The sequence below is a fragment of the Falco peregrinus genome, chromosome 5, assembly GCF_023634155.1.
Source record: "Falco peregrinus isolate bFalPer1 chromosome 5, bFalPer1.pri, whole genome shotgun sequence".
Lineage (NCBI taxonomy): Eukaryota > Metazoa > Chordata > Aves > Falconiformes > Falconidae > Falco > Falco peregrinus.
The window spans coordinates 19,430,581-19,452,713 of record NC_073725.1 but is presented as its reverse complement, the minus strand read 5'-3'; the positions used below and the strand labels follow the sequence as shown (position 1 = coordinate 19,452,713).

At 40.8% G+C, this 22,133-nt stretch overlaps 1 protein-coding gene across 20 annotated transcripts in view; it reads right to left on the bottom strand.

The window, feature by feature from the left end:
• The window catches only part of ARPP21 (cAMP regulated phosphoprotein 21), a 146,143-nt gene that overhangs the window by 14,469 nt on the left and 109,541 nt on the right, over positions 1-22,133 (bottom strand). For 12 of the 20 annotated variants that reach the window (XM_055806480.1, XM_027793720.2, XM_055806479.1 and 9 more), the window contains one exon: positions 10,982-11,029. The exons of the other annotated variants lie outside the window; for them this stretch is intronic. In XM_055806480.1, the coding sequence (XP_055662455.1) occupies positions 10,982-11,029 (48 nt within the window). The remainder of the gene's footprint in view (positions 1-10,981; positions 11,030-22,133) is intronic. 20 annotated transcript variants of the gene reach the window in all.

Sequence of the window (22,133 nt, the reverse complement as noted above, 5' to 3'; positions counted from 1 at the left end):
TTATTGCTCTGTAACTTAGCTCTTGATATTCTTGAAATATCTACCAGCACAAGCCCAGGCTGAATCTCTACCATGCCAGCTACCACGCAAACTCCAAGGAATAGCTCCAGTCCCTGCACTGAAAGATAGTGCATTCCTGAACAGGCAAGACAGCTGTAGATGGGAAAATAAGCACCCGGGAGAAATAACTTGCCCAGAGAAAAACAGCAGAACTGCACAAAACCTTTCTGGAAAATACGCCAAAATGTCTATCCACTGCCTTAGATAGCACTAGTGCTTAGAGCCCCAGCCTGAGCAGGGAGTGCTCAGGCAGGCTGCTGCTCACCAGCACAGTCATGGAGGGACGGTCCATGTGCTTTCACTGCTTCTACCATGCTGTTTGCTTCCACACAGCTTCAGGTACAGGCTCCTGCCAACCTCCTGTGCACTGGAGGAAGGCTGCAGTGTGCTGGTCGTGCACAGGTCACAATACTGTGCAGCATTTTACTGAGGGCAGAATGGGGTAAATAACTGCCAGCACCATAAATTCTCACTAACAGTCTCCACTTTTCACTCTCCTAAGCTGGGCTTTGTTTGTGACTCAGCCTCAAGAAGAGTTTTAACAAAGAGAACACCAACTGTAAATACCACCTACAACAAAGGCACGGCCGCTACCCGATGGCACACTGCTTCTGCACACATCTATAGCTTAATGTATCAAATCACTGAGCAAAAGGAGTTTTGTTTACTTACCTATAACACACGGGCACAGCAAGTTATAGGCTACATCCCCCAGCTAGATACAAACAGATGTAAGGATGATACTGAAGCCAACAGAACTTTGATGGAACATATGTCTGCCCATATGGGTCCAAGTGCAAAAATCTCATCATTTCCAAGGGCACCCATGCAGAACGTAATCCAAAGACTGTTGGGGTAAGCAATCAACTTTAACCAGCTCTGCAGCATATTAGGAGCACTCGCCTGCAACATAGTCATTACTCTGGCCACTATGCAGCAGAGCCTTTAAGCATTTGCTTAACTTTTAAGCATATGAGACTACTTCTTGATTTCAGAGCACTGATTTACAAGCTTGGATACACTTCTGGACTGAGGCCAGGGAACTCAGCCCCTTGAAGGAAGGGCTGGGGAGTCCTGTAAGGAGCAGGGAGTTGGACATGGTGATCCTTACGGGTCCCTTCCAACCCAAGATCTATGATTCTGTGATCTCCAACAGGGGAGATACTGGCACATTTATTCACAGTGTATTCTTACTATTCTTTAAAAGGCTCCTGCGAAACTTGACCAGGCAGGTGGTAATCAACCTAGGAAAAAGAGGTCCCATTCCAATAAAATTCCGTTCTGCGATATACAAAACCAAATAACTTCTCAACTCTCCTTTTGCACAGTCATTGCTTAATCTAAAAAACCTAGAAGGTAGGGCAAGATGGGACTGTGTCTGCATTCACATATGGTCAATGCACATATCTGTACATATATGAAAGCACCATTAGACTAAGCACTGGCTATGTACCAGGAGATGCCAGCAAAGAATAAACCAAATGGCAACCAGGGATGAGTCTAACCACTTCTATGGCACAGGAATGGAACACTCCCAGCCATGTTTACCTTGCAATTAACCCCCCCTCCTGTTTACTAGCAGACCCTAGTTTACTTCTCTTGCCTTTCTTAATTAAAAAGAGCTGTTAAAGAAATTGGGTCAGACCTTTTCTGCTACTAAAGCAACCATTATCATTAAGACCCTCCATTCCCATCACTCCCTGAAGCAGAAGACAAAAGACGTGTAAAGTACCTGCACGTACTTTGCATCAGTCTCTGTTCTAGGCACCCCCTCCACTCTGTATTACTGCAGAAATGTAAACAGCAATAGCAATTCTGCCAGGCTTACAAAAGCAATACATCAGATTACTGCACTAAAAGTGGGCTGTATTATTTAGCTAGAGCTTTTTCTTGGAAGGAAGTGAACAACAAAATCTACAGATGTAGTCATCCCAGTACCTGGTTAGCTTCACCTGTGGCCAAATTACTCATTTTACAAAGGAGGGAATAAGTGAGTAAAAGTCAAACATGTCTGAAAAAGTAAAATATTCCTTTCTTACATTCCAAATAGAACAGTACCAATTTCTAAAATGTCAAAAATTTTGTTTGATTTACATTTAAAAAAATATTTTAAATTAGATGCAACAGTTTAATTGTCCGTAGGCAATTCAGAGCTTTGCTTCATCATTTGGTTTGCCTTGGGGAGGGGGAAGAGGCAAGTCTCATTTCACAGGAATTTGAGGGTTTCTTTGTTTTAATTGGCCAAAGAATCTGCAAAATAACTTGTTCATACAGTTTTATAAACTCTTGATAAATCAGACGGCCACATCTGCAAAGCATGCCTATCTCCACATCACAGGCAAACACATTTTCAACTCTTCCATTTGGTGGGCAGAATAATGTGAACATTAAAAAAAAAAATGAAAAAAAAGAATTAAAAGAAAAAAAGGAAATTAACTGTGGATGGAAACCTTCACCTTTACCTTTTCTAGAAAGGGTTTAGTGGCACTTTTGAAAATGTGAGGATTAACAATTGGAGCCACAAACTCCTTGTGTATTCAAAAATAAATGAATAGATATGATACTGTCAGCAGCAAGCTTTCCTGAACAGCTGTGCCAAGAAATCTTGGCCCAAAGAGATCGAGAGAAAGAGAAAAGGGACAGGATGGAGGTGGCTCCAGAAAAGACTGCATCATTTCTACATTGATCCCCAAGTCTCTGCCAAGTTGGCCAACAGGTTGACAGTGGTGCTTGGGACAAGGGCAGATGTCACTCCACCAGCCCCTGCCTCGCTCGCATTAGCAGCAGTATGCAGCTCGAGCAAGCCTGGAATCAGGCCTGTGGTCAACAGATGTCACAATGTTCAGCCAGAGCAAGGTTTAATTCAGCTACAGTGAAAAAACCAGCCAAACCTCTTTTTGTCCTCACTTATCCCTGGCTTTCACTGTAGGGCACATTAGTTGGAAAACTCCTGCTATAGCCGGTCCAGTGTTACTGCTGCAAAAGGGTATTTTGGTTAACCCAACCAGTGCAATAGCCTGAGAAGGCTGATCTGCCAAGCAAAAGCTTTTCATGCAGACTTGTTCTGCAAAACTCATAGGATCAGTCCTGATGTCCTTATCTTCCCTCAAAGTATCTGCAACTGTGCAACTGTACATGATGCAAAATTTACTTTCATTAGCCAAAAAAATTAAGTATAGCACAAATTTAACTGTAGGAAAGTTTCCTGAATATTCATGCTTTGTCTGCTGTAGGTCTCTCCAGGGTGGTATCTGCTCTCAGCAATCGCTAGGGCAGAGCTACCACAGAGCATTTGCTGTCACACAGCACACTTTTAATGGTTTGCAACTCCAGCAAAGCTGTGTTTACAATTTTCATGGCCAAAAGTATTTGCAAAGTCTGATCTCATAATCAATGTCAGCTAAGCATTCAGAGCTATGGGAAATGCACAATAAAGACCATAAACATAGGAAGTCTTCAACTCAGCGTAAATACTGAAGATCAGCCTGGATGTGTGGTCAAGGTAGATTTGAGAGCCAGCTGCAGAACTTCCTTACATACTTCATAAATTCTGATAGCTCTTTTTTGCTTGCCTGGGACATAGTACACCCTGAGTGCATTACTTCTCCTTTCTGTGTATTAGTTTTCTCATCTGTAAAGTCAGGTTTTGTGGGGCGACTTCACGAGACATTTTGAAATCCAGCAGCGCTGAGAAGTGTTGTATACTCAACTGATAAAGTCAATGGAGAAACAACTATCTCCAGTATAACATATCATGTGAAGAGACCTTTGAGTGCTGAAGTCACTAAGAGTTACATATGGAGTTTTGCAAAATTCTCAGTTGCATGAAGAACACTACTTTGATCCAAAAAAGGCATGTTCTTTTTCTGTCAGCACCTGCAAGGGTAGGGCCAAAGCCCCAGAGCCTGAAGTCTGCCAATAGTGGCAGGAAGGTGAGGAAGAGAGCATAGTGAAAGTCATTTGCCAGAGCACAAGTCTTAACTACAGGCCTGTGCAAATCAGAGATTTGTCAGCAAACCAGTAGAAACGGGTATTTTAAAATCAACCCTGAAGGGTTTGCAAAGGCTTTGTAATGCTTGCTAAAAGGCAACCACCAGCTCCCCAGGCTCAGCTCAGACAGGAGAGATGTCTTCTGTGGGAAAAGCTGGTTTTACACAGAATCTCAAGTGTCCTCCATCCTTAGCTCCTCTGATCCTCTGAAACGAGATATGCATGCAGGCAGAAGTATATATGCATTCCTATACATGCAATCATTGAATTTAATGCAGCACCATCTTCCAATTCGACCTTAGGCTAAAATACTTATTTCTTGCTTATGCTGTCTGGGTGGGGTAACTGAACTTCACATACTTCTTCTGGGGCTCCTCAAAGTCAAACTGCAAAGCAGCTGCCAGAAATTTCTCTCCATGTAAAATTTACAATGTGCATTTCTGAAGTGGTGGCTGATGTGCCTAGCCAATCAGCTGAAAATGTCTGTGTAGCTAAAATTTTTGAAAAGGAAAATCACAGGATCTGCAAACACATCTGCAAAATGTTCTTTAGCAACAACTGCTCATTCTGAGTGCAGACCTTGAGAATAAACACTAACTTCTGTAACAGCAAAAGGACAAATGTGAGTCATACCTTCAGACTACTCCTCATGACAAGGAACTTAATCTACACCTATAAATATTCCTTACAGTAGAGCCATTGTTCAGTTTTAAAAAATCAGCATAACTTCTTCAAACTAAACCCCAGATGAATACAATCTTCACATTTTAGCAAATATATCTGCTGCAAATAAATAAATTCCTAATTATAAAAACTGACTAGTTTATAGTCCTTGTTCTCATATTCTGGAATGAGCTATTGCATCAATTAAAAGAAAAGCACTTTTTTCCCCATCATAGGAGAAGCCACGGATAATTGGTTCATAAATATTCACTGGTATTTTAGGCATGGCCATAAAAAGGAGCCATTTTACTGGCTGTCCTGGAAAAGCACATTTAATGTCAAAGCACCCCTGAGAAAGGAAAGCTGAGGAGAGGCTCTCATTGCAAGGAGTTAACAGTGAGATCCTGAAGGAGCCACAGGTCACACTCACAAACAGATCTACCACCGTGGCATGAGAATAAAAATATAATGGATGAGCTTGTGTCAGTCTGGAGCTTACAGTGATGTCAGCAGGAACCTGCCTGGCCGGGAGGCTGAGCTGGTGGGTGGTAGCAGTCCCACGCAGCACACCTGGGACAGGGACACGGCAGGCAGTGGGAGCACGGTTGGTCCTTGCCCAGGAGAGTGGATCTGGCTGCTGAGACACAACTTTCCCCCTCACCAGCCCATGCCTGAGCCAGGGCACCACATCACAGCTCTGAGTCCTTGCGCCGCTCACACTCCCAGCTGTTTTCTATGATTCCGGGGAAGGACCGGCAGAAGAAGGAATTACGCCTTAGGCCCAGTTAATGACTCATAACTTCCCTGTCATGACACCCTGCAGGTCTCAGGTATGAGGGCTCGTCTGCAGCTGCTTTCCAGATTTGAGGAAGTTTTTATTTTAAATCCACACAATTGATTAGCTTGGTGGATATTCTGCACAGACAGCAAACAAACTCTTTGAGGCAGGGAGGCTCCTGCACCTCCCCCCCGTCCTGCCTGCTGCAGAGCCTCCCCGGCCATGGATCCCTGTGTAGCTGCTCTTCCTGCTACACAGCAGAGTGGGAGACAGAACAAAGCTACCCCAGCTGCATGAACTGCGTAAAAGAATGAAAATGAACAAATTGAAAACAAACTGCAAGTGTTCTTAGAGCTAATTAATAATAAAAATAATAATTAGAACTATAAAACACATCCCATAAAAATGCTGTCTTCTTTACAGAGCAAGGGAAAGTTTCCATTTAAAAAATCATAAAACAAAAGAATGAGGGCTGCTCAATTTTTTTTTTTTTTGATAAAATAAGTTATGATGCATTACAATTTACACAAATAAAGGTCCAGAATAATATCAAGACTATAAAGCATGAAGATAACATATTGTTCTGGCAAGTGATAAAACTGCTCACAGTGACAGCTGTGATTTATTGAAGCAATTCAAATACACTTTGAAAGTATATTAGCTTCGCCTCTGCCCACAAAGGGCACATTTTAGCAGGGCAGGCCACGTCGGTGATAAATTACATACCAGCAAGAAGTGAAGGCAACTGGCAACATCAGATGCCCGAAGGCCCTGAACTACTGCGATAATGTGTTTTTCATGATAATACCACACATGCAATGGCATCTGAGCACCTAAGGAAACACATCAAAGCTGTATTTTCATTGGCTTATAATGGTGAGAGTGGCTGGGACTTCCCAGCTAAAGCTGGCGTACAAAGCATTTACAAATTGGCTCTGGAACAAACTTTGGCAAAGAAGGTCACAGTTTAGATGCTACCTTTTAGGGGGAAGGTGGAAAATAGCTGCCTCTTGCTTCCGGGTTGTAGGCACTGAAGCAAACCACAGGCTGTGGACCTACAGGCTGCCAGCACACCACAGACCTTGCCTGCGCCTGCCTGCTGCACGACTGCGACAGGACTGGTAAAGTGACCCATGTGCTGCTGTGGTTTAGCTGTGCTAATACCCAGAATGGGATGGGGACTCGGCCATGTGGTCACCACGGCCATGCTGGCACCTGCACTGCCACTTCTGCGAAGGAAGCAAGTTACTGGGCACACTTGTTCACTGGTCACACCAGTTCAAACCCACAGTAAGAGCCAGGCTCTTCCGATGGCTCAGAACAGCACTGGGAAAGGAGCACAGAAAAAGCACCATGCCAGTCTCCTCCCACAGCAATGTTCTACTACTGTAAAAGCAGTAAAAAATTATTTTAGTTTAAGACACTCTGGGCTAAACGCTACCCTCTGACATTCTAGCGCAGACAGTCAACCTAGCCTTCAGAGGGTGGTTTGAAGAGGACATCTCCCTAGACAGAGCCAAGGCAGGCTCTTCTCACATTACCAGCGAAAGTTTTACAAATTGGGCCTGCCTTCAATTATTACAGTCCTCCCATTTTGACACACCAGGAAGCTCATCTTTGTGTCTTTACAGCTCCTAAATTAAGAGCAACAAGAGAAATTAATGACTTGGCCAAAACAGTTACATCTTGCTGTGGATTAAAAAAAGTTTATCAGCAATAATACTGTAATTGGCTTATCTCCAAAAGATAAAACACATTTATCAAAGAGTTTGTTTCTGGTGTTTGAACTTCTATTTCATCCAAAACATTCCCTTGGGAAGTGATAATGAGTATCTATCTATTTCTATGGTACCCATTACTGTATAACCTGAGGACCTTGGACGTATCGCATACTTACAGAATGAGTTCATGTAACTTTTTAGAGGAAGTTGACCATTTCTTGAGTTTATGCCAGTAAATGCCTGACAGAATCATGTTTCTGTATTTAGTCTCTGTATGAAAATCATCCCTGTGACACTGTAACTGAAATAGTATAAAACAACTATATACAGATTGATACTTTAAAACTAGGCTAGCTAAACGCTTTACAGATCGAGACCCGGAGAAGATGCAAACCTGGCAAAACTTAGTAGTTATTTCCCTGATTTCCCTAAAGCATATGGGAAGGAAGAGCTCAGCACCATTTTGAACCTGCCCCTTTATCTATTTTTTGTAGCTCTAATCTAATGATTATAAGAAATAACTTTTTTTTTCCTTGAATTGAAATTCTGGGTAGTACAGATATTACAGCACAGTGCAGGCTATCACTTCATTTATTTATGGCTCTGCAGCACCATTCTTCTTTAGAAACACTTGCAGGAATTAAATTGATTGTATGTTAAGTGTTATTCTTAATAGTTTTTTCATTGCTAGCTAATGGAAATATGGATTCAACATTATTTTAAGCTTAATGCAGTGTAAAAGAATTAGTTTAGTACACTGTAATTATGATTTTTTTTTTTACAGCACTTAATAGAAATACAAGGAAGAAATAGATTTCTTCAAGCAAGAGAGAAGAACAGCAGCATTTTGTTTTTTCAGCAACAGCTTGAATATCAAAGCTGTAATGTGGAAGTCACTCCTTTCTCTTTCTTGTCTACAACCTTCAGATTTACATTTGTCACTTAAATAAAGGAACGTGTTTGTAGCATGCCTCAAATTCTACCTTACCAAAAGACCAGAAACATTCTGCTAAACTTTACATCCGAGCAGAAGAGGGATTCCCTCCTCTCTTCTGCAAATTGGGTAGGAGATAGTAATCACCACAGCCCCTGACTTGATTTCAATGACAGAAGACATGAGAGTACCCTTCCCTGCCCCACCACATGCCTGCACTTGCCATTCTGAAGCAATGAAATAACCTTCACAGCATGCCAGTAATCAGGGCAGTAAACGTGACCAGAAAATTCTTATTTCTATTCCTCCCACAAGTTCTAATCCAGAAAACATTTATTTTATCCCCTGTCCCCTGGAAAATTTCATTCTTAAATAGGTTCCAAATCTCCCACCTTCCCAAACACCCATATCTATGTTGGTATCTTCAGAATGTCTTTTGGGACATTTTAACTGGAAGGCAAACTTCCACATGTGGGCACAAATGTTACTTTGTCTGAAGAGCCCAACTTACTGGAAAACTGTTGCTCCACCTCCTCGGTCGGCTTCCCAGGTTCTCCGTGCTGCACAGCCTCTCCGGCCACAGCAGCCAGCCTAGCTGCTGCAGCAGCAGTTCATTTTTCTTCCATAGGGAGAAGGATGGTCTCCTGGGCCTTTGAGATCTCATTACAGAACCCAGCATCTTGTAACACAGTGAGTGTGACAGACTTACAATTTCATGCCTCTCTTTGAAAGAAAATGACTAAACAGAGAGCACCATCGAAAGGAGAGAAGGCGGTTTCTGATCTTGCCGTCTGCTCCTTGCTGTCCCCTTCTCCCCATTTCTCTAAGCTGCTGAGAAACTTGCTGAGGCACACAGTCCCCCCCATCCCCTCTCCTTTTACTAGGTGTTCGATAATAACCAGGCATGGCTCTACTTGAGGGCTCTAGCAACTATGGCAACACAAACAACAAGTTTACATGAAAACTGGAAATGCTCCATACATGTCAGGTTCCTTAGGTCTCCAAGGAAAATAGTAACGGGGTTCCCAGGCCTAAGACAGTGGTTCTGGAAAGCTGCCATAAAAAGCCAATACTGTGTAAAAGCTGAGAGTATTTTACTATCTGCTTTTACAGCCTAGTAACCGTAAAGCGTCCTTTTGCAGTATTCCCCTTCAAATGAAAGGAAAAATCCCCCCTATATTACATTCAATTTTTCAGTTTCTGTTATGTCAATATAACAATCTTTTGTAACAAGGAGACAAAAGCTTCTCCATCTTCTTGGGATCAATATTATTGCTAAAGCAAGGACAACTGGTATCTCTTTGTTAAGGTTCTATTTTAATGTAGTGCCAAAATACAAATACAGTTCTAACTCAGTAGATAATAATCTGCTTTTCAGATCAAAGGCTGAAGTGCCCAGGATGGAAAAACCTACATACCCTTTAATCATGCAGCACCATTCTCTCCCAAGCTCTGCACACAAATAAGTAATCTAATGATGCAGGATGATCTGTGCAGATGCACCTGTCCCAAATGTCACTTCATGCCAGCAGAAGGTTAAGGTCTGAAGTAAAGAGAAGTCCCATACTCCCCACAGCTCCCTTCATGCCAGCCCCGCTCTTCCACAGGGTGATCACAGCAGCTTCACTACTGAAGGACCCTTCAGCAGGGAGCTGCAGTTATTCCTAAAGCTATGGATGCATGAACGGTAAGAAAAAGCTTGAGAAATCTGGAGCAAACCACACAAAGACATCTGTACAGAGACAAGCAGGTCCCTGAAATAAAAATCAAGCACTGAAGACAGAAATTGGGCATTGCTTGGCTACAGCCGCATTGCCTTAAAGGGTCACACTTCCAGCTTTTTAAAACAGGAACCCAGGTCGATGCATTTGTGTCCATATGGTCTCAGAGAGCACCGGGGTGGCATGATTAAATATTCAGAAATGAGAAAAAGCTAACACAAAAGTAGCCCCTACAATGTTAATTCCAGCAACTTAGGCATATATGAATGAGATGCAGTATTTAATTATTACCTAATAATTATATATATTGCAACAGGATTTGCCCTACAAATTGCCGAAGTGCCCCTCAGCAGTATTTCTAATCTTCGTATTTCCTAAGCTGCAAACCACGGGAGGAGTTCAAAATGGTTTTGAGCATGACAGCTTTTAAAGACTACCTCATCCCTCACACAGGTCCAGACATGGAAGCGCACAGACGAATTGGTATACAACGTTAGCAGTTTTGCCCAGGTGGATCATTTGTGACCCGTGAGAAAAACCCTGTGAGAAGTACGCTGAGTAGGCAAAGTGAATTTCAGAAGAGCAAGCCTCGATGAAATCTGCATTTGATTTTGCTGGGATACCTCAAAAGGGCAGATGTCTTGTCAAACGTTAACCTCCTGCCCTGGGGAGAGTTGGCACTTGAAGCCACAAGTTTCCTTTCCTCTTTGTTTGATCATATGAAGAACTTACCTGCCTACACATGTTCTCCTCATACTCTGAAGTCACACACATGGGGCTTTTGTTAATTAGATAAAGGATGTTTGTCTTTGGAAAGAAACAGACTAACACAAAACATATTGAAAAATAAATGGGCAAAAAAGCTCCACACAAACTCATCTGGTCCTGGGGTCAGCTCAAAGCATGGGTGTTGAAGATGTGAAGAAACCACAACTGCTTGCTGGTTAACTGAGATCAGAACAGAATTTGCTGTTCCTTAGGAAGCAGCATTGCTCAGTTTTGCTCATGCTCTTGCCTCAGACATGGGAAAGCAAATCCTTATACAGGAAAGCATTCTAAACATGTAAGCAAGTCTTATGGAGCAAGATGGGGTTCATATCTGTGAAATGATTACCTGAACAGGAATTGATGTAAGTATGTGCTTCAGTGCCCCACAGCTCCACTGCAGGGAAAAAAAGAAAGGACAAGTCAAAGGAGGCAGATGGTTTTCACATGAAAGCAGCCGAATTGGGGGAACTATTTCAATAACCCTTGCCTGTTTCATCTTTCCTTCTATCATATAGTGACTGCTCTTAACCTCACAATTTTTTTTTTTTTTAAAATAATCTTAAGCATTTTTTAAACAAGATTTGGCTGCTGGTACTAGGAAGTCCCTCATACATTCATGCAACAGAGGGCAACTCTTGAGGCCAACACAATTCTTCCCAAGGACACCAGCAGCCCACGGGCTGTGTTTCTAGTATGATAGACACAGTGAGTTGTAGAAATTGCAGGTGTTTAGAGAAACAAGGTTTTAAAAAGGATAGGTTCAGTATCTTCTTCTTAGTTCTGTCCTTCTTCAGACACTAGAAAGCAATAGAAAATGCTTGGATAGCCACTTTTTGAGTGGTAAAGGTAAAAATTCAGCTGATAAACTGAATACTGAAAGAGTGCTTTTGGTACCTTCACTGTGCAGCAAGACTAAGGCAGTTTCTTAAGTGCCTCATGGGGATTCTTGGAAAACAAATGTAAAACTGTCCCTAGTTTCAAAACCACTGGAAATACATGACACATGACCTTGACCTAAGAAATTGAACAACCTGGAACATTACAGCTTTTGCTCATTTACAGCACAACCCAACTATGAAATTATACACATGACCCCATCTAACTGTTGGACTTCTGGGTTCCACTCCACTAATATAGTTCTTAAGATTTTTGAAGAGAAGCCAACTCTTGCAAATTAAGCAGATGGTATTCTGAGGGCTGATTCCTGGAATGGACGCCCAGACATTCCCTGCTTTTCCACATCCAGGAAGCCCTGCCTTCCCTGCAAATATTCTCTAACCAGCAAGCTCCATGGTCCTTGCGCTAAACAATGGAGAGCTGGGAGTCCTTTGACTTTCAGGTATTAAAAAATAAATCTCATTTCCAAATTGCTGAACAAGAAGATAACGAGATATTCTTGAATCTGCTAAAGCAGAGTCTGAAATCAACCACCTGCACAGCAGATCTACCAATATCCAACCCTGTTCCATCACCAGCAGAGAGTATATGGTGAAGTCATACCTCTCAGCATGACAGGTGTATTGCCAACACAACACATACAAAAATTAAGCTAGATCACATTTCTGATGATCAAAATTTATCGAGATTTTTCACTTTATTACAATATATTATAAGAACTGGGTTATCACTTCTTTCATCTCCAAATTAAACATCTCCAGACCTAAAGATTTTGAAAACATTTGTAACAATGCTGCTGTAAAATGCATATTCAACACAAGTTCTTGTCATTCACTTTTGTGCTTAGCGAGTGCAGCCTCATTTGAGCTATTACAGTAACTACTGACGTACTTGCACACCAAAATGTAATGAAATGAGGTAAAATGTGGTAAATGTGTAAATAAAATGAGGTAAAATGTGAGACCCCTTAAGAGGGTATCAGAGAAAGGTTTTGGTTTACTGGCCCCCTTTTTCGTGCCATCATTCTTCTTGACCTAGTTTAGCCACCTTCTTAGCATACAGTAGCTACCACAAGTGTACTAAAACTTTAACAAACCTATGAAAAATGAGAAATTCAGTATTTCTTTCCATCGCCAATGCTGCGATCACCCAGTGAAGTGCCCTGCTGTGATTGCTTCACAGAAATACAACCACTTTGCTCACTGGAGAGTCAGGCTTTTTCCCTCTCTCATTTTCTCAGTTTCTACTTGACAGATGTCCTGAATCTGTTCATTTACAGAAGGAAACTCAGGAAAGGAGTTCTTGCTGATTAATTATGACCTACTTGGAAACAGCATTTTACTAGTCAGTTAGAAACAACTCTCTAAGGCAAATTGTATTTCCACATGTCCACACCTGTTTCTTCAATAAATCATATTCCTTATTTACACAACGGGCCATATTACAGCAAAAATGAGCTGCATAACGCATTTCCAACACCACTGTAAACTCATGTAACATATTAATGAGGACCAAGCAGAAAAAACAGAGGGAAGTTGAACTAACTTTTCCCTCCTCCATGCTTCAAAATGGTCAGAAAACTCATTTGTTTGAGGTCTAAAAAGACTCAGTCCTACCACACACTGCTCATCTGACTAACATTCTTAATAAAAATTAATAGCTCTGCACTTTTTCTTCCTTATCATGTAACAAGTAAATACATCAAAGGGGGAAAAAAAAGGGAAAAAAAGGTACAAACTAGCCTTCCTCAACTTCTGTCCAATTGAAGTATACCATGTCAGCCTTTGTAGTCTTTTGGTTAGTCTCAAGTTTGCATAGAAGAAATGAAGAGTGTTCGTGCAGTTACACATTACATTCACCTTTTACATTTTATAAAGCTAAGAAGTCTCTTCAGTTTAGTTTGTAAACACTCCATAGCTCACTATGAACATAAGACAAATTGGATAGAAGCAGATGAGTCTTTATCACTCCTGAAGTTTCCACCACAGTAGTATAAATATGGTTCTCCGCAGACTTATGGTGTCTCCATGAAATCAGCGGTACCAAAGTGCAGACCCAACATCGCCCTACAAACCCACTGCTGTTAGCTATGGTTCTTACTCCTTATATCGCAAGGTCCTATTTCGAGGCAGATGAGCAATTCAAAGAAAAGCAGAATAATATTTGTTTTATTTTACTTAGGAATGTTTTCTTCCTTTAACATGACCCTGAAATAGCAAACTCATGGCTTCCCATTTTTGAGGAGCTAGGCGGGGGCTTGAACAGCTCCTGCCTATTGCTCCAGTAGGCAAGCATGCTGAGGCAGAGGTCTGGAGTAGAAAAATACAGCTCTTCACATTCCTGCATTTATTTATTTTTCCACATCCTTTGCCTTTCCTTATCAGAGAAAGCATCCTGTACCCTGCCCCATGATATGAACTGATGATCCATCCCATACATGCATCATTGATCCTTTCACTGACCAGCTTTCACTCATTGGCTGAAAAGCCCCAAGGTGAAGTGAGGTTAGCAATGCTGCTTTGGGATCTGCAAGGCATGCGTGGGAGCTGCAAGGAACAGTAGTGTGGCACTGAGGGGAAAAGTGTCCCCTGAAGCTGCATGGGCGGGAGAGTGAGGGTCAGGGTAAAGCAGCTCTGACTTGTATCTTCAGCCCCCTTAGCAGCTCACAACAGAGCAGAAACTTTATATGATGCAGTATCACTGAAAAATTTGTGGAAGGCAGCACTGATGATATGGTGCCCTCACTGAAGAGCAGGAAATTATTCAAAAGATGTTAATACACCCATGCACCTTGGACATCACCTTCTCCCTCCATAAAACAAGTCCTATCATCAGAAGCCTTATGTGAGTTATAGCTGAGAGAGTGCAAGAGCATTTGCCCATGCCAGCAGTGCAATACAAATCATCTGGTGATAGCTTGGGTATAAAAGATGCTTTGTAAAACCCGGCTCCACTCTTTTACACACAAATCACAGGCAAATTCATACTTTTCTGGAACAAAGAACATCATGAAACCTAATTCAGATTTCTAATTCCTGCATTAGATGATAATTCTATTTCACCAATTACTTTTGCCTTGCAATGTAGCTGCATTTATAATTATTTATTGCCCAGCTCAAGGTTAAGTGAAGGAACAGCCTCACTGAGATCCTGTTTAAGCCCTTATTTTTCACAATGTGCTACAAAGATTAATTGCTTTCTATTTCTTCAATAGAGACAGAATTAAAATTGCCATTTGATACAAACTATTAACACAGCAATCATTTTGAATCAACACATTGCTTCTTATAATTTAAAACGTTTCCCTTCTTTTGCTTATTCTATAAGGTTGTACTTGGTACCCTTAAATTTTTTAATTTGTGGAGGTTCTTTTGTAAGACCTGTAAAAATCCAGTCTTATGCACTCCTGCAGACTTGGTACCTGATGAAAGGTAGCTCTCAACAAAGAGCAAACTGGAAATGCAGCATTGTTAAGCAGATGCTATTGAAGATGTTCTGTTTTACCAGCATGCTACTTGGAAGCCCTGAGGAGAGTGCTGAAGCATATAATAAATTGTTTTGATGACACAGGTTGACAAAGAGCAAGGATACATACATACATATATATATATATATATATATATATACATATCTCCTAAATATTTGCTTGCTCAGAAATGGCTACCTTATTATTCTCTTTTTCTTAAGTAACGCCACAGGGGCTAAGGTCTTTCAGAAAGAAATGATTTGCAACATGCAAAAGACTGCTGTTGTTTACAAGCAAAGTCCACTACTCGCTTGTCATAATGGTTGTGGGTTTTCATTGCATAAGCAAACATAAGGAACACTTACACTAAAGATAAGGAGACGTTCAAATACTTGCAAAAATATGAATTATTCCAAACAGTAATATTTAGGAAAGCACACTTAGGGATCCTACACATATGATCTCAAAAGCTACTTACTGTTTTCAGCACTCAGCAGGAACTTGGGTGCCCAAAGTTTTACAGGTAGCGAATGAATGAACAGCTGCCACAGTAAAAGCTTCTTTCTTTTTCTGATTTACCTAAGCTAAGGAACCTTCTAGAGATGGACAACAGTCCTGAATTGGATGGCCACCACAGTGTGTGCCTTAATACTCTTTTAGCCCTGGATGCCAGCTCTATGCTGGGCATCAAGAGCGAAAAGAAAATCCCTTCACATTTATACATACAGTTCTAGCACAGAGGGCTCTCAATGCTAGCTGTAGCTCCTTGGTATGACTATGGTACAAAAATCATTATGGCACAGATTGGCTTCTTTTCCTTTCCTTGCTCTTAATGAGTTTATATGATGGTAGTCAAAGGACTGTATTCGTTACTAAGACATTAGGATACTGGGAACTGCATTGAAAATAAAAATTAGATTAAATATGTAAAAACAGAGAAGGAAAACCTGTGTTAAAGTACTTCTAATCTTAGCTCCTTTCAGATAAATTGGGGTAAAAGCTTATCTAAATTTACATTTTTCAGGTATGGTTGCGTTAGGGATTCGGACTTCTTGGATAAAAAGGAATTTCCATTCAACATACTGAGCAGTGTGCTTATTTGTCTCTCTATCCTGAAAATAATATTTCTGATAAGGATATAGTCATATCTTGCCATCAGCACATAAACAGAAGCAGAAACAGAAGCTCTGAATATTACTAACCAATCTCTATTTGTCAGTTCTGGAGTGAATTACTGTAAATTGACTCGCATTTACAGCTAGGTCTTTAGACTGGCAGCAAAGGCTGAGTAAAGAATCACCTCTTCCCCTTCTCAATCTACATCCTGTTGGCCACAAAGGAACACTCGCCAGTCTGCAGCAAGAAATCCTGTGTTTATCTTTATCACTCATAATGATAAATGCCAGAGATACCCATTGGAAGTGAAACCTCAGCAGGGAATATGTATCACAAGTAATAACAGAAATAATCAAGCTGTTGTTAGATCCAGACACGCAAACAGCAAATTCAAATTCTTTTATTTTTTGTCCAATACCAATGACAGCTACCAGCCATCACGCATTACAATTAGCTCACACAGCAAGCATGCTATCTGTTCTGGTGCATAACGAGCAAGCTGCAACAGACAGCAGGACCTGGGGAAGAGCTTAAGAACTGTTTGGAGAGGTATCGGGCATCCTTGCCTATTGTGGAGGAAACCAGCTCCTTTCTTTAGGAAGAATCAAAGGCTGCTTCCTTCACACACCCACACTATCAGCCTTAATTCACTTGCAAACAAACCAAAGAGAAATAAAATCAATTGCTCACTTGCTGTACTAATGCATAGATTCTATATATCTAGTGTTGGTGAGTCAAAATGACAAGGTCCTTGCAATTGCAGAGGGATGATGTTCTTGCGGACGGTTTAGGCAAAACAATAACTGACTGTAACAAAGGTCGAACAAAACTCAGGTAAAAGCACTGGGATCATTTTACGGTTACTGCTGGTCAGCAGAACACCACTTCATTACTGGGACGTTGCTCTTGAGTTCCTCTGCCCTAACACTGAACACACACTGTGGCCCTTCTTCCAGGCAGCTCATGCTCATATACACATTCTTTCTGTCATGTCCAAATCTAAATAAGTGTCCTATTCTATTAAGTCTTACAACCACAAAGGGTGCTTCAATTCTTTAATCCTCAGTCAATAGCAACTGTAAGGGAAAATTCTGTGCCCCCCCCCCCCCCCCCCCCCCCCCCCCCCGCCAGTGCAAATCTCTGGTATGCATTTTGAGTATTCAATTATTAGCTTAGACCCAAAAATCCTCCTGCACTTCTCCATCCTGGGGTATGCTTTCATCTGCAGGAAAGTTACAGAAAACTGAGCCCCCAAGCTTATAGACCTACTGTGAGCAGAATGCCTGAAGCAGAGCTGGCAATGGCCTCTGCCCCTCCAGGGAGGCCTTCTAGCATGTCTGTCAGTGGTAGGGCTCCACTAATTCTAGCAATGGCAGGATGGTACCAGAAAAGACAAAATACAACAATTTAAAAAAAAAAGAAAAAAAGAAAAAAAGAAATCTGTCTTTGTTCTCAAGGACTACAATACAAACCTCCAAATTATTCTGTGCTGGAAAATTCCATCGGAAGAAGCGGAAACACTGTGCATTGATCCAACACAGAATTAGCAATAGAGATGATGTATAACTCTTTTTGGCAAAGCATAGACAGAAATACAAAGATTCTTTGTAGACATTGTTGAATACCTTAAAACATTCCCTACACCTTAGTGGTGTGGCCTCTGCAACTTTTACAGAGGTTATTTTGAAGTCCTAACCGCCACACAATGCTGTTAGAAATCTTTTCTCTCTCTGCTTGCTCCTGTACATTAACTGACATGAGATTAATACATGCTAATCCTCGGGGGGGGGGGGGGGGGGGGGGGGGGAACTAATCTGTATATTAGTGTGAAACCCCAGGAACGCTGTCAGAAATGGCTTAGAATTTAATTAGTGCTAGACAAGTTCAACAAAACTTGAGAAGCCTTGAAAGAAAACCACAAATAAATGCCTGTCTTTAAGACTCTTATGGTTGTTGAGCCTACCGGTATTCTCTTCCCTCAGTATTTGCTCTCTCTTGGTGTGAATGCTGAATAATTAAGCAAGTCATTTGAGGAAGAACAAAGCTTTTTTGACAAAAGTGATTTTGCCTTTTAATTTTCAGAATCAAGTATGCTGCAGGGAGTGTGACCATATTAATTCTGCTATTAATTTAAATTACAGATGTTCTGTAAAGCTGAACACTGCTGGTTCAGTACTGGTGCAGCACTATTGCTTAATGTCAGAAGGACAACAGGATTTAGTCTTTCTAAGACTTGATATTTTAAAACTTTTAAGTCCCAGTTCTCAATTTCTCAGCAGGATTCTGAAAAGTCTTGAACGCAATACTCAGTCACACAATCCTCCTCTAGCAGTAGGGGAATGAAATCCAGGGTGCAAAACTCTAGGTAGGAAACTCCCTATGGGTAGTGCATAGGAAACACCGAGGAGGTGGATGGGTCTGGGAGCTAATCTTCCTCACACAACATATAAAATAGCAAAATACCATAAAAGCAAGACCTCAAAATTGAAAAAAACAAAAACCCACATAAAAATATATAATCAGGACTAAGTGAGTTTCTTGCTTTACATCCTTCTCTTTCATGCGCTTAATTCTCTGTTCCTTCACACCTTTAAAGAAAGCACTGTAAGGAAGAAGGAGAACATCCCTGAAGAGCAGAGATCTTGGTGAGCATTTCCCCTGCAATGCACAATATGGGTAAAAACCCTCTCAGGCCTAGGCACCTGGGTTTCTCATACCATGGGAACGTCTGAAGTTGTAACCAAATCATAAAATTAATTGAAAAAAAGACAAGGGCTCCTTCTTCTCCAAATGTAATTTAGGGGGAAAAACTCCAAACTGAACAAGCCTGAAGAGCAGTCTCCTAGGTTTGCTACAAGCGCTTCCATGGCACAGAATTCTCCACCACAGCCGGCAGGAGCACTGAGCTCTGCCTTGCAGACACTCTTGGTATGAGACACTCAGTACCATCCAAATGGAAGTGCTTGTAGGTAAAGCTTTACGTTTCCAGGCAACTTAAACATAAAATGCTTGGACAGAAACTAACAGTGTGGATCACTTCAAGATCATAATTTCAAATTTAGCCTTCCTACTGCAATTGCTGCAAACTCCTTGATCCGCCCCTACTATTTCATAAAATGCTTTTAAATTTCAAAGCCTTACATCAACGTTAATGAGCACAGTCCTACACTTAAGTATCTAAACCAGTAGGGCTCTTTCCCTCCCGTTCCTGCCAAGCCCCTGTAAAAACAAGACACACATGCCTTGCAATGCTTTTCAGGAGCAGCAGTATCCGCTGAAAAAAATACAGCGTTAAACACAGACGGACACCTTTAGTACAGATCTGTTTCAATAGCGCAGTAAGCAATTACTGTTGGAGAAATAGTTTCTTCAGATAATTAGATACTTAAAAATTGAAGTTGTTATGTTTATACAAGCACAGAAATTATAGACTGAATTATGCAAACAAATCTATCATGGACCATGAGCTCCTGTCAGGTTGCTAATGAAGGTAGAAAGCAGCAATCTTTCTTTATAAGGTTCTCTAATGACCATGATAACACACCATATTTTTTTTTAGTGCTGCACATTTCCCTTGCACATTTTTTTCCCTCTCAATATCAGTTTATAGTGACAAATGCTTTCAGAAGACAAAGGGGATGAAAAAGACTTGAAGATAACACTCTTCAATTATGCTGACACCTAAATGATTAAATTAAGCAAAAAATCAGTATTTCATTGTCAATTTGACTCTGATTTTTGCGTAAACAAATTTATGGACTCTGTTAAGGTACATTTTGTCTTCACTTAAAATTTGTTTCAGAGACACATTAAAGAGACAATTACCTCTTTTTCCTTACTGGAAGCTATAAAGGCTAATAATACAGTACTCCATCAGAAATATTACCTTTCCTTCAAGACAAACATTTGCTGTTTACAGAAGATCCATGTATACTTACATAAGAAAGGATCCTACATCCAGACAGTGTTCAGATATATACTTCCCTCACATAATGGCTTCCTTTGCCTACTGTACACAACCGACTAGACCATTTATAGGAAAAAGCAGACATTTGCTTTGTAATCTGAGCCTTCTCGTGTTATCTGGGCACTGGAACAGGTTATAATGGCAACATTAGTTGAGTCTCAAATTTATGAGAAATCCTAAAACATTACATTAATTCCAGGAATCACAGACCATCCAATTATGCCAAATGCCATCTTATTTCTCTGGAAATATTATAGTGTAAGCTTTTGGTTGGAAGATTTTTTTTACCAAATACTACAGGTCTTCACTTTAATCCCCTCAAAAGATGATCTTCATTACTGATGCAAAACACATGCCATGGATTTTTTACCTTACAACTGTGTGATAAACCAAGCTAACTGACTATTGGAACTAGGCCCAAACACACACCTACATATTATTTTATTCATAAAATTTCTGTTGCACTCTGAAATTATCTGGAACACATGAGGCAAACATACAACAATGAATCAAAGCAGGAAAAAAATCATGTCATTTGTTGCAGCTTGTTCGTTTGTGAATGGCAGTTAGAACAGTTGCATATCCCAAAGTAATACTCATGTACTTATCTAGTTCATGTTTATGAAGCACTTTAAACATGAAAAATCCTCAAAGCGCACAGCACTTGCTATAATGAAAGAAAATACAGATGCAGATAACACATTGCTGATTTCTTCTGTCATGACAAAATAAAAATAATTCCTGATTTATCATCCATATAACTCTATTTTATTCAAACACAACAACTAGGATTGAAAGCTTTCAAATCTATCAGTATAAAGATAATTACTGAAGAATGAAATACTGATGATGCTAGACGTGCAATTTATAGAGTACTCCTAGCTGAGAATACAGAAATAATATTTTCTTCTGTGTGGTTACAGAAATGGGCATTTCACAGTATCTTAAGTATCATCTGTTATAGAGCACAGAAATGAGTAATAGCAATATACCCAGTCTGAAAAATGAGCATAGGATTTTTGAGAACAGCTGCCTAACACACACTAAAAATCCACCCAAGATGTCCTCCCCATGCCAAGGTGTGACAGACACTGGCTTCATCCTGGCCCCACTCAATGGCAACACTTTGAAAAACTTTGCACTGAGCAGGACTGGACACAAGAATGGTGCAGAAACAGCATAATGAAGAAAAGCAACAATGGTGTATCTGAATGAAAAAAAGAAGTATTTCTGTTTACAGACCATGCTACAGTGCTGTCAGATGCTACATTTTGGCTTGAACAGAAACAAGTGTAATTCAAATGGCAGAGGTTTTTAAAAAATCTTTTTGGACAAGTCTCTGTACCATGCTTCTGCCAGAAATGGGTCACTTATGTTCTCATACAAGACAGCACTTAAAGGAAAAAAAAAAAAGTAAATAAACACACACACAAATTCTCATCCTTCTCTCCAAATGATTTATTGCTGCCAGAGCTCTAATGTAATTTTAGGTGAGCTCATCTTTTTTTCTGCCCTGGAGCCATTTTAACTTAATATTGCTCTTCTTCCAGAGCCACGAGAGAGTACAGGCTCCCTTAGCCACCACAGATGCTGTGCTGACATTTTACTTAGCTGTTTGCTGTAAAAGTCATCAATATCACTCTGCTCCTGAAGAGACCTTTTCTAAGAAAAATGAAAACAAATTGCTGGCATTAGATCAGACTTTGACCTCTGCAGCCCAAAGTGGGGGAAATAAGATCCGAATGCCTTCCTGCTGCTTTGAAAGCTTCCAAAAGCTCCTCCAAGCAGGCAAACTTTTTTATTTTAATAAAATATTTTCTGAGGTGCCAGGCTGATGCTGCTGCCATGTGAAGCAGCCGGCAGGTACAGGCAGCCAGCCTGGGCTCCCACAGGCTGCCTGAGCTGCAGCCATCCTCCCTCTGAAGCAGCACAAGTGTTGAGGGGTCTTTAGGGAAACCATTTCAGAAATCATTCTTTCATCTGCCTCCTTCCCATCTGTTCCCCCTTCCCATCCTCAGTATTCCTGACCTGCACGCTGTTTCACCAGCACTA